This window comes from Necator americanus, chromosome I (genome assembly GCF_031761385.1).
Source record: "Necator americanus strain Aroian chromosome I, whole genome shotgun sequence".
In the NCBI taxonomy this organism is placed as follows: Eukaryota; Metazoa; Nematoda; class Chromadorea; order Rhabditida; family Ancylostomatidae; genus Necator; species Necator americanus.
This window is the reverse complement of record NC_087371.1, coordinates 30342917-30362541: the sequence shown is the minus strand read 5'-3', so window position 1 is coordinate 30362541 and position 19625 is coordinate 30342917. Positions and strand designations below refer to the sequence as shown.

General features: G+C 39.3%; 2 protein-coding genes across 4 annotated transcripts in view; both read left to right on the top strand.

The window, feature by feature from the left end:
- The window catches only part of RB195_007331 (uncharacterized protein), a gene marked incomplete at both ends in the record, with an annotated part of 65436 nt that extends 50947 nt beyond the window's left edge, over positions 1-14489 (top strand). Inside the window, 13 exons of one of the 3 annotated variants that reach the window (XM_064180894.1) lie at positions 5196-5258; positions 6666-6764; positions 7324-7442; positions 9150-9357; positions 10394-10537; positions 11149-11277; positions 11359-11501; positions 11826-11927; positions 12012-12149; positions 13463-13581; positions 13671-13685; positions 13956-14051; positions 14341-14489. In XM_064180894.1, coding sequence (XP_064037728.1) covers positions 5196-5258; positions 6666-6764; positions 7324-7442; positions 9150-9357; positions 10394-10537; positions 11149-11277; positions 11359-11501; positions 11826-11927; positions 12012-12149; positions 13463-13581; positions 13671-13685; positions 13956-14051; positions 14341-14489 — 1524 coding nt within the window. The remainder of the gene's footprint in view (positions 1-5195; positions 5259-6665; positions 6765-7323; positions 7443-9149; positions 9358-10393; positions 10538-11148; positions 11278-11358; positions 11502-11825; positions 11928-12011; positions 12150-13462; positions 13582-13670; positions 13686-13955; positions 14052-14340) is intronic. The other 2 variants (XM_064180893.1, XM_064180892.1) reach the window with 2 other exon arrangements.
- A 315-nt stretch (positions 14490-14804) lies between these two features.
- RB195_007330 (uncharacterized protein) lies at positions 14805-19329 on the top strand (the record flags this gene model as incomplete). The annotated part of the gene is made up of 3 exons (XM_064180890.1): positions 14805-14896; positions 17337-17430; positions 19213-19329. 3 exons carry the CDS (start codon positions 14805-14807, stop codon positions 19327-19329), a joined length of 303 nt encoding a protein of 100 aa, XP_064037725.1.
- Between the last annotated feature and the right edge of the window lie 296 nt (positions 19330-19625).

Below are 19625 nucleotides of genomic sequence, written 5' to 3'. Positions count from 1 at the left end.
TCATTTTATTACCCGTACTAAGTTGCATCGTTGGAGAAATTGCGTACTTTTCCGGGATTTTCTTCGGAGGGATTATTATTCAAGCGCCAATTTGTTGCCATTCTTGCATAGGAAGTTCCCCCATCAGAAGCTGACGTCCATCAAAATGAGACTTAGTGGTTTTTAGTGGAAATAAATTGGCAATTTCAACTTTTCAAGATCTTTAAGATAGAGAAACTCGATGAATATAAACACCATTAATTCACTTCCGGGTTATATCCTATACCTTTTGTTTTCTTTTTCAAGATTAAAAATGTTTTTATCGAAATTGAGAAGTTATTATTGAGTTGAAAAAAAGAGTCGTATGATGCACATTTATCTGCTTCACAACAGAATTTTATCTTAGAGATGCGCGGATAAGAAAGAAATTGCACCAAATTGGCGTATTTATTTTTGAAATGGTTTGATACATATATTGCGCATAGATTCCACATGTCTTTGTATTCCTACTTTATTTCTTATTTCTACTTTTTATTTATTTATATTTCACATACAACTATACATATATTTCATCTCATCCTACATATGTAGTTATCCTCTCACTTAAACTCGTCTCGTTCCAGTAGTTAACTAATTTATTATTTTTCGAAAATTGTTCCCGGATGAGATGGGTTTTCTTTGATTTGATGAAGGGAAACTAAGGCTATCATTAAGAACTGTTCCAGAAAAAATATAAAATAATATAAAATAAAAAATATAATGTAGAAAATAATATAAAATAATAATAAAAATAACAGTGATATAAAGTGATTTTAATTTCTTAAACTAATCTTTTAAAGAATAATTTATACGGTGTGCGTGCTAATTTGGGATTATTGATCAATTTATTACTATGGATTATTGATCAATTTGAAATTCCCACTAGGCCCCTTTATCTCCTCTATTTAGCACATAAATATCGTGAAAAAGTGAATAAAATCGATAATCCCAATGGTCGTGGAGAAAAAAAATCGTGAACCAGCTATGACTGAGCTGACATAAGTTCCTGACGGTGCGAAAGATTTGCAGTTGACGAAGATTGACGCGCGAGGGGCTCGTCAGCTGAGTTTTTCGGTTGACCAAATCAAATGTTTATAGGGTGGCTCAACGCTGTTTTTAGTTCTCGGATAACCCGACCAAGCCGACCCGTTCTTATGATCCAGTAATAGACTAATTAAGGATAGGAAGAAACATCCACGTGAGAAGACACGGTACATCCTGACCGTTTAAAACGCGCCTACGCGATTAAAGAACTCAGCATTTGATCCTAAGGATAATAAGGATGAAAGATAAAGTGAACGACGTTGATCAATCCGTATCCGGGGATACGCCTACGCGTTCGACTTTATTCGAGAACCGTTTGAGGTTTATGAACGCGCGTGCAGCGTTTTACAATGATTTACGGGGGCGAGCCGATGAATCAAGTCGGTGTTTTTATTCTCCCAGAAAAGTCTGGTACTAATTTATCGATCCCGGAGGGTTGAAATGTCCTGCGGCGGGTTCGAACCTCCGATCGATCGTGCAGCCGCTGCAGAATCTTTTCCCTACGGCGCTACATCCAACCCTAATTCCAAACAACAATAGAATAAGAATTCTAGAATAAGAGAAGAATAAAAATAATAAGAAAATAATGAGGGAATCCAAAGCCTAGCTATTATTCCGAGCAGGATGATACCACAGTATGATGAATTGCTGGGGAAGACCTGAAAAATCTTCCCCTGAATTGAAATGAGATAAAAGCGCTCGGAAAACGTCAAAACCTCGTTAAGCTTGCGCGCAGTGTAGATCCCTAACCTTTTTGTTTCCTTAATATGTTATATTTCCCAAAAATCGTGTTATCCTTGGAGTTACTAGTATTATTCCCTTCAAAGTTTCCTTCATTGAAGCAAATTTCTCTGCAGATCCTTCTCTTCAAAGTCATATAGTTTTCGTTACACACCCGTTTCCCATCCACATTTGAATGTAAGCGAATTTTGACGGATTTTAGTACCAGAGTTAGCAAATGAGGTATTCACTAACGGATACATATGCTGTCTGATTTGAGTTTCTCTATCGTTTTCATGTTTTCTGTATCGGGGTGAGGCGCTTGAGTGGATAAATCACCGATGGCTTTGATTTTTTCCAGGCTCTAACGAAGGCGATAACGCTGAGACGTTAATAGCTCATGGAGAAAGTTCGAAACCGTATTTGGCTTAAGCAAATCAATAAAAGAGACATTTTTTAGGAAATTCTTTTTGAAATTAATAATTAAAATAATATATATAACAAAATATAAAAATATAAATATATGTGTATATAAAAAAATAAAATTAATAATTAAAATAATATAATATATAGAATAATTAAAAATTTAAATTCTTTATCATGTGTCATGCAGAAGTTTCACCCACTCTTCCCTAAACAGCTTATTATTTTTATTTCAACCTAAACAATTTTTCGATACCAAAAAGAAAAAGAGGTCCTGAAGGCGAATACGAAGTTCTCGTATACGGTCACCCCGTTTTTAACATCAATTCACTGCGTTTTACTCCCAGAACGTGGTCGGATCCAGTGTGTGTGTATGCGTGGGAGTGGCGCCACACTGCATATCCGCCGTCGCCGTCGAGCGACGTTTCACTTACGTACGTATGTACGTTCGCACGGACGGACGGGGGAAATCACGTCGTTTCGTCGAGAGGTTTTCATTTTCGCACCAGATGTGTGTCTCTTCTTCTGCTATGGTGTTGTACACCACAGCTGTGACACAGCGACAGCGACAGCTCGTGCTCGTCCTTAAGTTGTCCTCAACCGTCCCGTCACTTCGGATCATTATCATAGTTTTTACTTGACTCCATTCTTCATTAATGTTGAGATATAATTGTGTTTAATTGGTCTGGTCGTTAATTGCCTTTAAAAATTTGACCTACTTTGAGCTTATCCTCTTTCAAAATTGAATAGAAATTAAATAGAATTGGAATAGAAAGAATTTTCCGTTCTTTTTCTTTTCCTTCTAACCTTTTTTCGCTTTTTCACTTAATGCCCTTCGCTCCATTGATTACATCCAAAAATTACTATACTATAATTACTTAATTAATTAATTATAACTACTTAATTAATTACTATACTAGAAGTAATTACATTATTAGAAAGAAATTTTTGCATCGACAGCCTGTAGTGACGGATTTATTCCTACTAATCCACAGAATCGGAATCAAAACACTACAAGCTAATTGTTTTTTCTCGTTGTGTAAACAACAATTCTAGCCTTTTTTACTTTTGCTTGCTTCTTCTGGTGTTTTTTTTTCGGCGTTTTTGATTTTTGTTTTTTCGTGTGCTGCTTTTTCTGCCTTATAAAAGTATTGTAAAGCATTGAAAATTATTCAAATTTCATAGAAAATATCGCTGATCCCCGGAAAGCATCAAACCAGTCAGAAAGGGTCCAAAGTCGTTAAAATTTGCCTAATTTTTTGCAAATGCCTTTACGATACCTTTTCGATTATTTTCACAGATAGTTTTAAGATTTTCTTGGGCGTTTTCTACGGAGCTGAAGGATTCTTGCGCAATCGATCCAACTTTTCTACACTCTCTCTCTATCATATTTTACATTTTTCATTTATCCGTAGTTGAATCCTAAATATTCTTGTTCCTTGCTTTTTCCGCCCGCCCTTTTCAATTCATCTACGATCACCGCGTGAGTCAGGTGCTCGAAATGACTCTTTTTTGCTTCTAGAATGGTATTTTCTACATCTTATTTTGTATACGATTTTTTCTTTGTTTTTTCGTCTCAACAACTGCGCAACTACTTAGATTTTATAAATTTTCTCTTGTCTCGTCCTTCTTTGCCTTCGAGTTTGTTTTTTTCGGGGTAGCATAGTAAAATTTCGAAAAAAAAAAATCGAAATCTCAGAAGAAAAATCAAATTCAGCTTCGCCACTGATCCATCCATCCATACATGCATAGAAGGGATCCAGGATCATACATAGATAAGTGTAGAAACCTGAGTCATTGCTTTTTAACCCTTTGACGACAGTGTGGCTCATCACGGAGCAGCGCACTCGTCAGTGGTTATTTTACATGGTTTCCTAATTTTTAAGTTTAAAAAAAATGAAAATAATTAAACATTTTGACTCAATGGGTTCATTACTATTTGTTATTATTATTACTATTATTATTATTAGTATTAGTATTATTATTGTTATTATTATTGCTGCTGTTATGTTTATAATGGTTATTTTTCATGATTTCCTAATTTTTTAAAATTTAGAAAAGTGAAAAAAATGAAAATTTTTACTCGATGAGTTTATTACTATTTATTATAATTATTATTATCGTTACCATTATTATTGTTACTATTATTATAGCTGCTTTTATGTTTATTGTTATTATTATTGCTATTATTATTATATCATTATTATTACTATTATTTCCTTGTTCAAATATAGCGCGTAAAATTCGATTGGCACCAGACTCGCGCGAAAAAAGCGCGCTGTCGATGGTGTAAACATTAATTGGCACAAATGGTTGACTATGTTACAAATACCATATATAGGTCTATTCTCACTAATTCTATTTGTTGAAATTTATTGATCCACTTTTAAACCATCCTAGAAATCATAGCTGGTTCTACTGGATCTTCATATTGATCCGATCGACTATCCGGACTTTTTCACCGTGAATATTCGCCTGCGATGTCGATGTGTCGACGAGAGTTAGCTATGATGCGACCTTTCGATTAGTTTCGGCAAGAAAAAAAAACCGCCTAGTCAGCAGCTGCGTAGCGTAGTAATCGCGCAGCTTTCCGCAGTGCCGCATACGGCCTGTTAAGAAAGATCGTCAGGTTCCGCCGCACTGCCGCTTCCGCTCATCGAAGTCATTCACGCGAACACGATTTTTCTTAAACTTGACTCTTTCTTCTCATCGTTTTCTTCCGCTGACTCCAGTTATTCGATCATAACTCCTCCGTGTTCACTGCTTAGCAAACAATCTTGTCATCGCTTATTGCTGCGCCGAGTGACGTGCCCCGCGTTTAAGAAAAGTGAATGGCGAAAGTTGGACCACCACCATCCGCGGCAACCACCAGAACCGAACCGTTATTCCGTCAACTGATGCCGAACAGATCCCGTATCTACAGTAATCCCTATGAGGACACGATATCCTACCTTGATAAACTCTACGGAGTAAGTGTTTTGTTGTTTTAGCGTTCCGTACCACGTTCTTCACCTCAATGTCAGGAGTCAAGGCTTAGGTCTCTGGAAGCTCAGGTATCACACCGTTCTACTTTACTTACTGTGGTTCCAAAATTTTAGTGAGGGTGGAATTTTTTTGATTTATTTTTTCAACCTAGACTTAATTTAAAACATAATTTGAAAAGAAAAAAAAACAAAAACCCCCCAATAGCCTAAGAACCTCAAACTTAAGCCTCCTTTTCCTTATTATGAGTGGATGAACAACCTGTAACATTAATTATATTTTAAATTAGCCACATAAATTCTTCGAAATTTCCTCAAGTAACAGCTTCCGTTCTGATTCAGATGTGTCGTATTTTTTTTAAAATGATATTTTCTTGTAGTATTAGTTCATGTAGATAAAATCTACAATTTTTCCTACGAAATCACAGGAATTTGTGTTTTTTCGTTCCAAAATCTTGTATTTTTTGTTTCTTTGCTAATTCTTGAGTGGCTCCTGCTAGCGTCTACGTTTGAAATCTGTGCACAGACTCTACAAAAAAGACGGCACGTCCGCAGATGTCATCTGTCCATAGCAGCTCTGATGCTCTTCCCTTACCGTCGGTTTTTGATTTCGTATAAAAAAATGAGTTTCCGAAAAATATACGATAAATAAATATGAAAATATAAATAAGTGAAATACACCAGCAAATAGCTCACACCAGGCACACATCGCTCACCTATTTTCGAAAATTTTCTCATCATTAAAATTCTTGTTAATAAAATTCGTTCTTGAAGAAGAATACCAGTTAGGGTTACGTCCTTAGTTTCGCTCATATTTTTTTAACAAATATTTTCAAGATGTAATTAGGTGGTTTAATCTAACTTTAACCCTTACAGGTAACCTCTCACTCGTATTTTTTTTTGTGTTTTTATTCGTTCTCTGTAGAAATAAAAACAATTTTATGAAGTGAAGTGAAAATAATACTTTTGAGGAAATGTTTTTACTTCAGAATTTAAAAAAAGAAAAAATGATGTACTTATCTGACATTCCTCTCTAAAGGTAAGATTTCTAATAACATTTAACATCATAGATTTATTTTCCGGAAAATTTCTATTGCCTTTCTTCAAGAAATGGTTTTTCATTTCTTTTTTCCTGCCAAAAAAAAATCTAACGATCGTTTTTATGAGATGAATGAATACAATAGCGCATTAAACAAAAAATACTTAACGAACATCTGGAAAAATCCTCCGGACGACATTACAACAACAGAAGTGCCATGCGTCCCGCAATAGCACAAAGTCGTCGTTGTGCTTAGGTCTTGTTGTTGGAGCAAGCAAATCCGTAATTTACGTTGGGCTATGTAAAACACACTTGGATTACTGTACAAACAGTAATAAATCGAAAAATGGATATTGTGAACTTTCCCTTTGAAGGATCTGGTTCTCTTTATTATTTCAATCGATTCGTTCATTTTTTAATTTTTTTTTTGCAACTTTTAGGTGCAAAATCTACGGGACCAACTACGAGAGACTTCAGCAAGGTTGGGTGATTCAAAAACAGAAAATGAACGACTACGATATCTTTACAATAGCGGAGAGGTGATTTTAAGCTTTTTTTTGGAAAAAAAATTAATTGAAATCAATAGTAGACGTACGATATCTTTATAATAGCGGAGAGGTGATTTTAAGCTCTTTTCTTCCTAAAAAAAAATCTATTTTGAAAAATCAATAGTAGACGGAAGACGCTAAATGGGGGGTTTTCTTCCGAGCAGGGGAATCTATGGAAAATAGCGTGCACAGACAGTATCGATTACCCTCGTCGAGGACATGGATGGGGCCTCATGAATTCATCCGAAAGTAGATCTAAATCTCATCTCTAAAGTTGTATAGTGTGTTCGGCTTATCCACGGCTGGACGTTGGTTTTTTTTCTCGCTGTTGTTCCCCTCAATTATTTCTGCACCCTTCTCCGAAGCTATTCTGCTGGCTGATCGATATTCCCCTCCACTTTCCCCTTGAGGGTATATAATTCTTTGCGCTAGCCTTCTACACATCCTGTTTTCCATGTTTCGTGAAGCAGTGCCGGAGGTTCGGCTGTTCTTTTTCCCTACGTTCTGCACGTATTTTCGCCAAAAATTGTACAAAATTTTCCCGTTTCAGTCGAGTTCGCTGACTGCGTTGAGGAAGTCGTTGGCTGTTGCCGAGCAGGATGTGAGGAAGAAACAAGAGGAGATGGAGGAGCTGCGCTCACAACTTGTTAATCAGGACTACGAACAACGGTAGGAAATTTTCCTTTGCCAGTAAATTATTGATTTTTCCATTATTTTGCTCTAATGCTACACATACATGCCATAGTCGAAGCCGGTGCTCCGACCCGCTGCACCTTTGGACGGGTGCCGAGGGGATTCTCATTCCGAAGGGATCACTTGCGCTGCACCCCCTGACCTGAGGAGGGTCCCGTTCCTCCCTATCGCACCTATGATGCTACCGTAGCTTTCACCTATCAGTTTAGTTCTTGATCCCCCCTTGGAAACGATGGTGTGCTGATATCTTCCAGGGGTAGTTCTAGGGGTAAATTTCTGAGCATTCGAAAAAAAAATCAAAATCAGTGTCTTATTTTCTGGAAAAATATCGCACTAAAATTAAATTTACCTAACCTTGGTCTGTTAAAGCTTTGAACTATGGTAGCAGAACTAAAAAAAAACATCATAAAACAAGATAGAGGCTAAAGTTAAAAAGATGGATCATTTCCTGTCTAAGGTTACCGTAATCTTCGTGTTCTTCTTACTGCTGTATATTGATTTGCAATCATTGATGTGATTTTATGATAAAAGAGTAAATTAACCGTCTTCTCATGAGATTTGCCTAATTTTCCTAACAATGGAAGCGAGAAATGATCCCATTGTCACTTGCATATGGAAAAGAGATTATTAGATTAAGAGATATTATTGTAGAGAGAATTATTAGTTGCATCATAACTACGTTTATTGATCGGTTATCCCATTATTTGCAATCTGAAATCACATAAATACTACGTTTTTCAAGCAATTCTCTTTTTGACAATTATATGTGAAATTAATAGATAAAAAATTCGTTTAAAAAATTCAAAAATGGCTTAAAAATCAGAATAATTTGAAAATGAAAAATAACATTTGCAATCTATAGTCGGAACAAAAAACTTGATGGTTTGTGCAATTGCGTATGCGGTTACTGTCAGTGCGATGCGTTATTAGCCTTTATTCATTTTTACTCGAGTCAGGGTGCTCTTTCTTATTATTGTGGCTTGTGATTAATTTCAAGAGCCGTTGGCAAGTCACGGTTCCACGGATTTCTTACGTCTTACGGTTTTGTATGAGGGCTTTGCGTCCTTTCGGAAAGGAGAGGCGGGGCTTATTTGTTGTCGGCGACTTCTAATCGCCTCCCATGCACCTCCCATTCATTTGATTGCAAACTTTTGTTGGGCGGGATACAGTAGTATTACAAGTCAATCCTGGCACAGCAGAAACAAGGAGTCCGTTCCCTGAATCCATCAGTGTCTCGGGGCGGGTACAAGGTCGCTTTTGGTTCACAGTTTGGCCCTATCCGCCAAATAGAGAAGTCCCTTGTATAGTCGGGTCAAAACGACATGTATCACGAGTGTAGTTGCGGTGCGTTTGCGTACGCGCTCGAAACGGCGCGATGGAGGCAGCAGCTGGGACCGAGTTAGGACCGCCGCAAACTGCAGCGATAGGTGATGCCAGCAAGGGCTTCACCACGCTCCTAGCCACTACGCTGCGCCGAAGCGCCTCGAGAGAAGCCGCGTACGCAATTGCGTACGTGCCTCATGTCGTTTTGACCCCACTATAGAACCGTGACTAACCGGCTGTGATCCTTTAGTGAAGGAGATTCTTGAGGGAAGTCTACAAGAACCAATAATATTTTGTTATTTATTATTTATTTTATTATTTTAGACAAATTATTTTCACAATACTTCGATTCGCTTTCAGAGTTGCCGCTCTGCAACCGCGTTTGATCACGATGCTTCGCGTCCAACTTACCGCCATCACGAACATCACTAAATCGCGTCTACTGGATCAAAGTATAAACATTGGAGAAGACATCAAGGAGCTGAGGCAGATGCTGGACGACGTGCACGAGGGCGATCTAGAAGAGATCCAGAAGATACTTGAAGATACCACCGTACTCTACGACCAGGTTAGATTTCATCTCATTGCTCCCGCCTATAATTCATTATTTCATCGCTCTCTTTTAATGTCCTTTTATTTTCGAAGGATTTAAGGATTCCCCTGACTACTTGTCTTACTTCCACACTAAAATTGCTGCGTATTCGTATTCTTTCGCGCTACGCGGTTGTTGGATTGAACTTGGGTAATTAAACCGACCGGCACAATCACATTTTTAAAGGAGACATACCACGAATCTGATTTGGTGAGAGAATCCGCGGGAGAAAGTAAAGATGGGATTGTGGATCTCAGGATCAGAGGTGGTTGCGCTCATTTCTCACTAATCATCGTAAAAACGGTCTGAGGAACGACATTGTTTTCCAGGACGACTCCAGTAGCAACGCGTCATTCTTGCGCACGCGCCGCATCCATGTGCGAGCGGTCAAAGATCGATGATGTCTTCTCACCAGCCTAATCAAGCAAAACCAATGAATAGGCTTTTAAGGGGACCGAAACATGTGCATGGAGAAGCGTTCTAACATACCTTGCAATAACCTAGAGAGTTCCTTCATCGTTTTTTTATGGCGATTAGGGAGGGATGAGTGGAATCACCACCCGGGATCCCGCAATCTACAATCCTATTTCTAGCCTTCCCCTGAGAAATCCGCACCACGTCAGATTCGTACTATGATGTCTTTAAGTGAGTAAGGGTAAGGTGAATAGAGGTGATACAAGATAACGACAAAGTAACCGCGAATAACTGTCAGGCCCTAAAGCTAAAAGTATAAAAGGTATAAGGAACCAATACAGAAGCGTAGCGCGAAATGGAAAAGAAAAATAGAACAGGAACTGAAGCAATGCTGAAGAACAAAATTAAAGTAGAAGGAACGAAAGATGACGAGTCGCCTGACATTTTATGAAGCCTTTTCATGGACGGATAGGTCCTACAGAAACGTTCAATACGACAACATTATATTTTTCTGCATTCTACCGTACTAAAAGTCTACAAGATTGTATCCGCGATACATGTACGATACATTATCCTTATTTTTTCTCCTTGTTTACAGATTTCACGAGGCATTGTATTCCCATCTCAGTCAGATTCATGGACAATGACTGAGGGAGCAGTAGAAGCCGAATCCGATTATTCGGATGAAGAGGAGGACAGTAAACAGGATAGTGAATGGCAAGCGGAGATGACAGCAATACAGGTGAATCCATCCTTGCGCATCGGTTGCAATAAATTTCCTGAAAAAAAACTCTCAGAAAAGTATCTTTACGACCAAATGTTGCTGCAAAATATTATCTAGATCTATTAAAGGTATCACCCCACGAATCTGAGGTGGTACGGATTTCAGGTGGAGTATTCGTATACGGTACCGTAGATTTTGGAGAGGGAGGTGGTTCAGTCCATTTCTTCCTAATTGCCGTAAAAAACGGCCTGGAAGATGCGGGACGTGCATAAGACTGGCGCGCTCCAATCGAACTCCATGTGGAAAATAGCGCACCGGAACGCTCGGAGCCGTATCTTCCGGGCCGTTTTCTACAGCAATTAGGAAGAAATGAACGAAACCATTCTTCTTTCAATAATCTACGGTCCGAACTACACGAATACTCCACCGGAAATCCGTACCACCTCAGATTCGTGGAGTGATGCCTTTAATTGAATTTAATGAAGCCTACAGTAAACCAGATGACACCGAAAAGGTACAGAAATCATTTTTGGCTAAGAAAACCAGTGCTGTTTTACGCGAACAACTTCTAGCTTTAATATTTGTTAAAATATGTATTGAATATGTAGTAAAAGTTGGTTTTTTCACAGAATACCCACCAATCCGAACTGGAAACCATTCGGCACCACTATGAACACCAATTGAAGGGGATGCGAGAGCGTATTGAACACGAGGAAGCGAGGAGACGAAAACTTCAAGAAGAACTTGTACAAATCACGGTACTGTAACTGTATCTATGTTCGGAAGACACAACACCTTTTTCAGAAAACATTTTTCTTTTGAAAATTTTCACCCTGCAGACACGCAACGATCAATCACTTACCACTGTAAAAGCATCTTTTGAAGATGTTCTAGAAGAGCAGCGACATGGATTCCAAGAAGAAATGGAACAGCTTAAGCGAGAACATCAAAAAGAATTGGATGAGGAGAAGGCAGCGACAAGGTTAGTGGCTCGGGTTTTCGCGCGTATTTTGAACGATTTATTTTTGATAGTTTTTGTATTATTTTTAAGTTTATTAAGGTTTTTGGTCAATAATATTTTGGTTTGATGAAGGGTTTTTTTTATTAATAACGATGGTATTTGTAATGTTAAATAAATAAATTAAATAAATAAATAAATAAAGTAAGTAATGGTTAAATAATGATTTAAAAAGTTATTCTAGGTTATTTAACTATTTTGTTATTCAGGAGAGTTTAGGGTTGTTGTTTTTGATGTTCACTTGCGGATATTTTTTGTGGATAAACTTCTTAGGAGCCCTACTTGCAGATTAGCTCTGGAAGCTGTTAGACGAGCTCACGAAGAAGAGCTGAAAGCTGCAGCATCACGAAAAATCAACAGTGATAAAGACCGTGAAGGGACGAGACAGAAGTGAGCATATTCGTTCGAGTCCATTTTAGTGAAATGTGAAATTATCCCCTTTCACCGGTTGCTTACGGTTTTTTTCTCTTACAGTTTCAGTGTAATGTTGGAACAAATGCGTGAAGAATTGACAACTCTCTCAGCTGCGTATTCAGCAAAATGTATTGAAAACGCACAACTTGACGAGCGACTGTCAGCGTTGATGGAACAACGAGAACGAGAAGGCGACAGGTGAAGTTCCTACCAAGTATTTTCTCGGATAAATGATGGGCACTAGGGAAAAAGAAAGGAAAAGGAATTGAAAGCGAAAATTTTATTGCGATTGGATGCATACACAGAAGCTCCTAGGAACATGATAACAATTCATTTTTTCCTTTTTCCTCTTTTTTTCTGGATGGATTACCAATCTATAAGAGAGAACCATGGCCGGCCTCTATAGGGTATCTAGTGGGTCATGATAGAATCAACGTCTAGTGGAGTGAAAGCCATTTTCGTTTCTTTTCCAACAACCAGTTCAAAATTCTACTTTTATACGTCATTTTTGACATTTTTAAACACTTTATATATGTCAATTTTTCAAAGATAGCGCCTCGCAGCCTGAAATTTCCCCTGGGGTACAAAATCGTTGGGATCTGGGGTAAAATGTAATTGGGGTCGGTGCTAGGGAGAGAAGGGAGAGGGCACTCAATGGCGCCCTTATTTCTCAAAGTAAATAATTAGATCAATCGGGGCCCTAATACCTAAGCATTAGTCTTAAAGGATCTATGACATATAAGCTAAAGTTACTTAGAAAAAAAAATAAGATGGAGCATCGAGAAATAAATGTGCCACTGAGTGCCCTCCCCCAACTACATCTTTCCTCGGATCTATTTATCCAACGTGGCTACTCTTTACACTCATAGGATCAACTCAAAATGAATCCTTCTAAGATGGATTTCACTAGGCGTACAGCCGTAAAGCATTTTTTCGACAATCAACAAAATTTCTCTATCACATTTCGTGTGATATTTGATGAGTGCAATAGCGAACGAACTGAAGAAGTGGTAAATTATTTGAAACCTGTTAAAAAAATCAAATATTTGGAAATATCTGAAAAAAAACATCACAAAGTAAAGTTTACGAATATGGTCACGCAAAGATATAGAAATTGACCCCAGTACACGTTGCCGTCGGACAAAATATGTACCACCGCAGGTCCGCTTTCCGTGGATCTCACCACAAAAAAAAAAGTATTCGAGAGTCTCTCATAGCAATAGACCTCCAGAGGCAAAGATCAGAAGTGGCGCAGTCGCCCTGTGGGCGGATTAATTGGCGGAAAGACCTGAAAACAAGCTTATACAACTTGTTAACAATAAATTGCTGTAGTATCTTCATTTTTAGCATTTTCATTGCGACGTTGTAGACGATCATTGACAATCGATCATCTTGATAAAAATTAATAATTTCGTTTAATAATAGTATAATAGTTCTAAAGTTTAATAGTTTCGTTTAATAAATTAATAACTAATGATTGAATTAATAGTTTAATAATTCCCGAATTTCAGCGAGGATATCCAGCGATTGCAACGAGATTTGGTCGCACGCGATGCTCAAGTGGCAGAATTGCAGCGACGAATTACCGCCTACGAGCTACGAGGTGGTGATTCTCCAAGTGGGATCAGCGGTATGTGTTATCTGAAGAATCTCATTCGTCTTGAATTTTCATGTCCAATTCTCGCACTATCGTACTTTCTATTCTGCTTCAGGGCGTAGGAGATCGTCTTCGCGGTAAGTATCGTAGTGCCTGGCGTGATTTTTTTTTGTGTAGTGCTGCTATGTAGCCAGTTTTTTTTTCTTTTGCGGCTCCTTTTAACTCAACCTCTAGCTCTAATCCTCTTCCTTTCCTATTCGTTTACTTTCATCGTAGTGCCCGCTGATGCTTAGGGCTTTTAGAATTAATTGCTGCCTGCTACCCTTTAGTTACCCTCAGTTGTATGTAGTTGTTCCTTTGTTTCTCCTTTGTTTAATTCCTTGATCTACTAGTTGTACGTATTGCAGACAAGGACGAGTCGTCCTCGGAGGCACCATTCCCAGAGAAAACCAGCAACAACTTAGCAGTCAAGTATAGAAAGATGAATAAAAACAGGCGTACTGGTATGTTGCTTATAGTTGGGGACGAAACGACATGAAGCGCGGACAGTTGCGTAAGCGGCTGCGCTCGAAGCGGCGCGATGAAGGGTAGCGGTTGGGATCGTGTAAGGATCCTCGCTACCGCCACCCATCTCTGCAGTTCGCCATGGTCCCACCTCGATTCCAGCCGCTATCTCCACCGCACCGCCTCGAGCGTAGCCGCTTCCGCTTCCGCTCTCCGTGCTTCATGTCGTTTTGAACCGACCTCTACGTTGGTGTATACGGCAATAAATAAACATTAATCTGCTTTCAGACATTCGTTTCCACAGTAATCCGGTAATTCCAATGCTGGAGGGAGTTCCTGAGTACCTCATCGAAGACGTTCGTCGTTCCTTAGCTGTGCCTGTCAGCGAAAGGCGGAAATTCTTTGAAACTATTGCCGAATACAGTACACCTTTCTGATTTCCTTGGCTTAGTTTTGTACAAAAAAAAACAATCGTAGTGCTATGTGCAAATGTGAGCAGTACAACAGTAAGAGATTACAGTAATGTACAATAAATCAGATCGAGTCAACATAGGATGTATCTATCTACTGTTTATTCCTATACATACGTCTCATCTTTTCCCAGAAAAAAAAGCATATGGTGAATTTTATGATTGATTTTGACGTCAACAACCTATGCAATTTCATGTAAAAATATTAATAAGTAATAAGATTTCTACGCTACGCCAAATTTGTATGCACGATAAGAAATAGTCGCCGCATTGTGATCCTTTATGAAACGCTCATCGCTATCGTGTTCTGTTGTTTTTGCTTGTTTGTCTTTGTGTGTAAATAAATTCTCGTGTTTCCTTGCACGTACACAGAGGTAGGGAGAGGCACAGGTTGTCGGACGTACTGACGGAATCCACGACAAAAACTAGGAGTTGTAAATTGCGGGATCAGGGGTGATTCCGCTCAACTCTCCGTAGTCGTCCTAAAAAAATGGCGTGGGAACCACTTTAGTTCCTACGAGGAACGTTAGAACGCTCCTCTATGTATACGTCCTGATCCCTTCAGGAACCTACTCATTGGTTTCAGTTGAATAGACGCTCGAGGAGAACTCATTGGCTTTGACCGCTGCGCAGCTGGTTGCGGCGCGTGTCGTGAAAAACGGATTCTTTCACACCGACGATCAGGGAGAGATGAGCGGAACCTCCCTGATCCTGCAATCTACGACCACGTATAGAATTTGTCCATCAGAAATCCATACCACGTCAGATTCGTGGGGTGATGCCTTTAAAGATGCCCTTACATCAACCTCTTTGAGATGCACAACGTCGCATTCAACTTTTTTTTCTACCTCACAATTGAGAGGTTAATGAACACGCTCATTAACCTCTATAGTTATGAGGTTTATGAAGGGGTTCCTCTTCAGAATTTTCTCATCAATCTATAGAATCCTTCATTTATACCACAGCTGGATTGCCGGGGTAAAGGCAGTATTCGTAGAATTTCGATGTTCGATTCTCTTCAGAAGGTAGTTTTTGTGACATATTTTGCACGTATTACAGAAGAAAAGAAACAAAAAAAAAACGAAAAATCCCGAAAATAAATGGTTGAGGCACACCACAGCGAAATGATTACCTGATAAAGCAACTCCTTCCATCCAAAAGCATGTAAAGAAGAAGTGGATAGTGAGGACTCATAAAGTGGATTTTATTGCTCGTAGTGGTGTAAAACGTTACTTTATGGATTAATCCTTAATCTAGTCCACATTGTGGTTGACAGGGAAATTGATAAATGCGCTCGCTTTATGCAACTGTTTTCCGTAATCGTTGCGGATACTTTATCACTTCGCAATGACAGTTGAAAACTGCGTCCTCGATCCTAACTGGGTGTTGAATCCAAAGGCGCAAACAACTCCGTGCACAACAAATTATTCTTCGAAAAAACCAATAATAAAAATAAAATAAAATAAAATAAAATAAAAACAACTAATAAAAAAAAGAAAAGTTTAGGTTTGTGGTGAATTGTGGTAAACCCAACTTATTTTTTTTTTTGCGAAACCGCTTCTCTACGGGTCTGTTCCATTATCTCAATGAGTCGCGACGCACATCTTAATATCAGTCATCCGCGGACATTTTTCAGCAGCCTCAGCACTGAAGAGTAACGAATAGTGCAACCGTAACCGCCTAATTGTCGTTAGCCCCACCTCACAGTACTGAAATTGCTTAAATAATAAGTTTCGAAGCATCTATTGGGCATACATTGCGGAAATCTCTTAACACCCTTCTGTTTTCAAAGAGAGGATCAGTTCTCGTTTATAAAAATATCTGGGAAATTTGGAAGATTTGAAAGCTAACGCAAATGCACCTTCCTGAAGATTTTTCTCTATATGAATTTTAAGAAGCACGTAAATTCTATAAGAATTATATAAGAATAATTGTTTGCTTTAGTAGAGCCGTACATAAGAATAGCTATTCATTTACTTCTTAGTTAGGCTCAGTTACGATAGATCCATGAAGGATAGAGGATAATCTGCGTGGGGTTGATCAACCTCCGTGGGCCACGTGTTCGACATCAATTCAAAATCATTTAAAGTTTATGAACGCATGTGCAGCCTTACAATGACTTGCGAGGGTGAACGGATGTGTCAAATTAGTGTTTTTATCCTTCCAGAATAGACTGCTACCAATTTATGGACCACAGAGGAATGACAGGCTTATTTAGGTTTCATGAAGCTTCGAACCATTAATTGATCGTGCTGGCCGCAGCCGAACCTCTTAGCAAACGCGTTAGACGCTCCTGTTTGATACATGCTGTAGAAAAAGTATGGGTAGAAAAATTAAAGGCATCACCCCAAGAATGTGGGATGGTACGGGTTTCAGGCGGGTTATGCCTATACGGAATCGTAGATTATGGAGAGAAGGATGGTCCCGTCCATTTCTTCCTAATTACCGCAGAAAACGGCCCAGAAGATGCGGCGCGTACAAGGCTGGCACGCTCCAATAGGACTCGTTGTAGAAAATAGCGCCCCGGGACGCTCGAAGCCGTATCTTTCGGGCTGTTTTTTACGGCGACTTAGGAAGAAATGAACGGGATCTCACCCGTTTCTGCAATCTACGATCCCGTATAGTCTCGGAAATCCATATCACGTCACATTCTTGGGCCTTCAAAAGTATCACAGTACGAAATTTATGATGTTCACATCTATCCACTAATACATAGCGGTAGCATGTGACGGTACCGATCCGACTAATATGTGCGTGATCACGCTTAATTCCTCCTAGCAATGCGGAAAAACAGTATTGGAGAAGAACTTGTAGGGTCCCGTCGTCCCAACCATGTGAACTACAACTGAAACCGAAACCATTTGGCAATCCAAGACGCGTCTGTGATTTTTCTGCAAGGTGCATTCTGGTGGGTTAACTTCCTTTGTTTGTTCGAAATATATTATCTGGATTGATTGCGGAAGCCAAAAGGCCAATGGAGTGGATCGTGTTCTATCGATTAGTTAGTTTCACGGTTGGAAAAACGAACAAACGCAGCCACTGTACGCCACGGCTGTTGTGATTCTTTCTGATGCAAACATTCTGACGCCGTGGGACCCGTCTCACTGAAAATACACATCACACTACACACAAGCACACACACGTGACAGCATAAGTCCATTGTTATTCAGCATGACAATTCTTGCTAGCTGCACATTCCTGAAAAGTGCTGCAAAGCTGCAAGTGATGTTTAATGTCCTTTGGTTGTACAGAAACGATATATTCAGTAACCGGTTCAATTTGAAGGCATAAATGAATAATATTTAGAGTCTGTTCCACTCAATGTGTTATTATACATGGGACTATACGGGCTTTGTGAATGAAATTAGCCATATTTACGCTATTTTTATTCTTACGGTCCTATGCATAATAGATTTTGATCCGAATTATTCAAGCCTGAAGTGAGACCATCATCGGAATATTTGCATTTTTCTTCAGTTACTCTTCAGGGTGATATATTTTCATAGGTTCTTGCCCTACGGAGCACTACACACTCCACGCATATGGCTTTCGTCAGCAGCTGACTAAAAAAGAACTAGTAATGAGTATTAGAAAAGATAAAAAGGAAACCTAAATCACTTAATGTGTAGTCAGGTTCCGTCCACAACACCACTCTTTCTCATGTGGTTTCATCACTGCTGACTTTGGTGAAAATACGTAGAATCACAAAAATTCATCAGCCCAACGACACAGACACATCAACCCGCCAACATTGTGGGTAAGAACGGGCGCTTACGACAACACAATATAATATTATCTGATTTTGGCCATCATTTTCGTCTTTACTTTCACAACAGGTCAGCTTAATTGTTTTTTTTTGATTGTCCTTTATATTAGTGCTTGTCAGTTTGTCCCATGTGCGAATCATTGGATGCTCAGGAGGGGAAGCTTATTGTCTACAGTCAGAGAGTCAGTAAATGTGTACATACGAAAGATTTCTAACCTCTGAACTTGAGAAGATATCACATGTTTAGGGGCGGGTGTGGCGCAGTCGCTTAGAGGTCCGTTGTAGCCACACGTCGAGGGTTCGATACCGCCCTAGTGCAGTCCAAGCCTTTCATCCCTCCGTGGTCGATAAATTGGTAGCAGACTTGTCTGGTAGAATAAAAACGCTGACCTGATCACCGGCTGGCCCTCGCAATTCATTCTATAGGCTAACACGCGTTCGCAAACTTCAACGATTACGATTCCCAGTAAAACGCGTTGGCGCATCCGAAATGGATTGATACGCCAGTGACTTTATCCTTTATCTCTTATCACATGTTTAAAGGTGCCATTAGAAATCTCCCATGCACTTGTGTCTACCTGTATCTTTGGGGACGAGTAAGAACTTGTAAGAAGAAACATGATCGTAGGCAATCAGATCATTATCTATGATACTTCCTGACCAAGTTGGTCGGACTATTCTATCTGCTATCAGCACATTCCCTTAACCTACTCCATACAGTTCTCCTATACAGTTCTTAAACGACCAGGTTGACATCTCGAACGGTAGGTGCCAAAATAGTATCGCAAGTCTAGTAACAAGAACATCTTCAATCACTTCGCTCATCCATTTCAAACCAAGAAAGCTGGAGGTGCGACCAGGACAATTGGAAACCCCCACCACGAATCAAATATCTTTTCACTTCCTTTACATCTACATCTTAAGGTGAGCACTGCCATTACACGATGCCTGAGGACAGCAGGCTTAGATAGCGCCGTTTCGGGAAGTGGACATGCCACTGAACACTTCCAAGCGCTAGCTAGTTTAGAACTGCTTGTATGATACCATCTGTACAACACCAAACTGCATTATTTTTCCCACCAGGAGCTTCAAATAAGGTGTAATCTACTTGATTTCTTGCAAGAGCTGTAGCAAAGAATTCGTTGGTGAAATGGCGCGACCACTATAAATTCCCATCAAAGAGCATGCGAAGATGAAAAATGGAAAGAACAAGGCACGAAACCCTCAGGGGCATATAGAACACAAAAACACGACGGAGCCAGTTTGAAAATAGTCCAAATCTTGGCGAATGGATCTAAAGCGTTGGATCGGAGATCGCTGGAGGCATTTTGGACCCA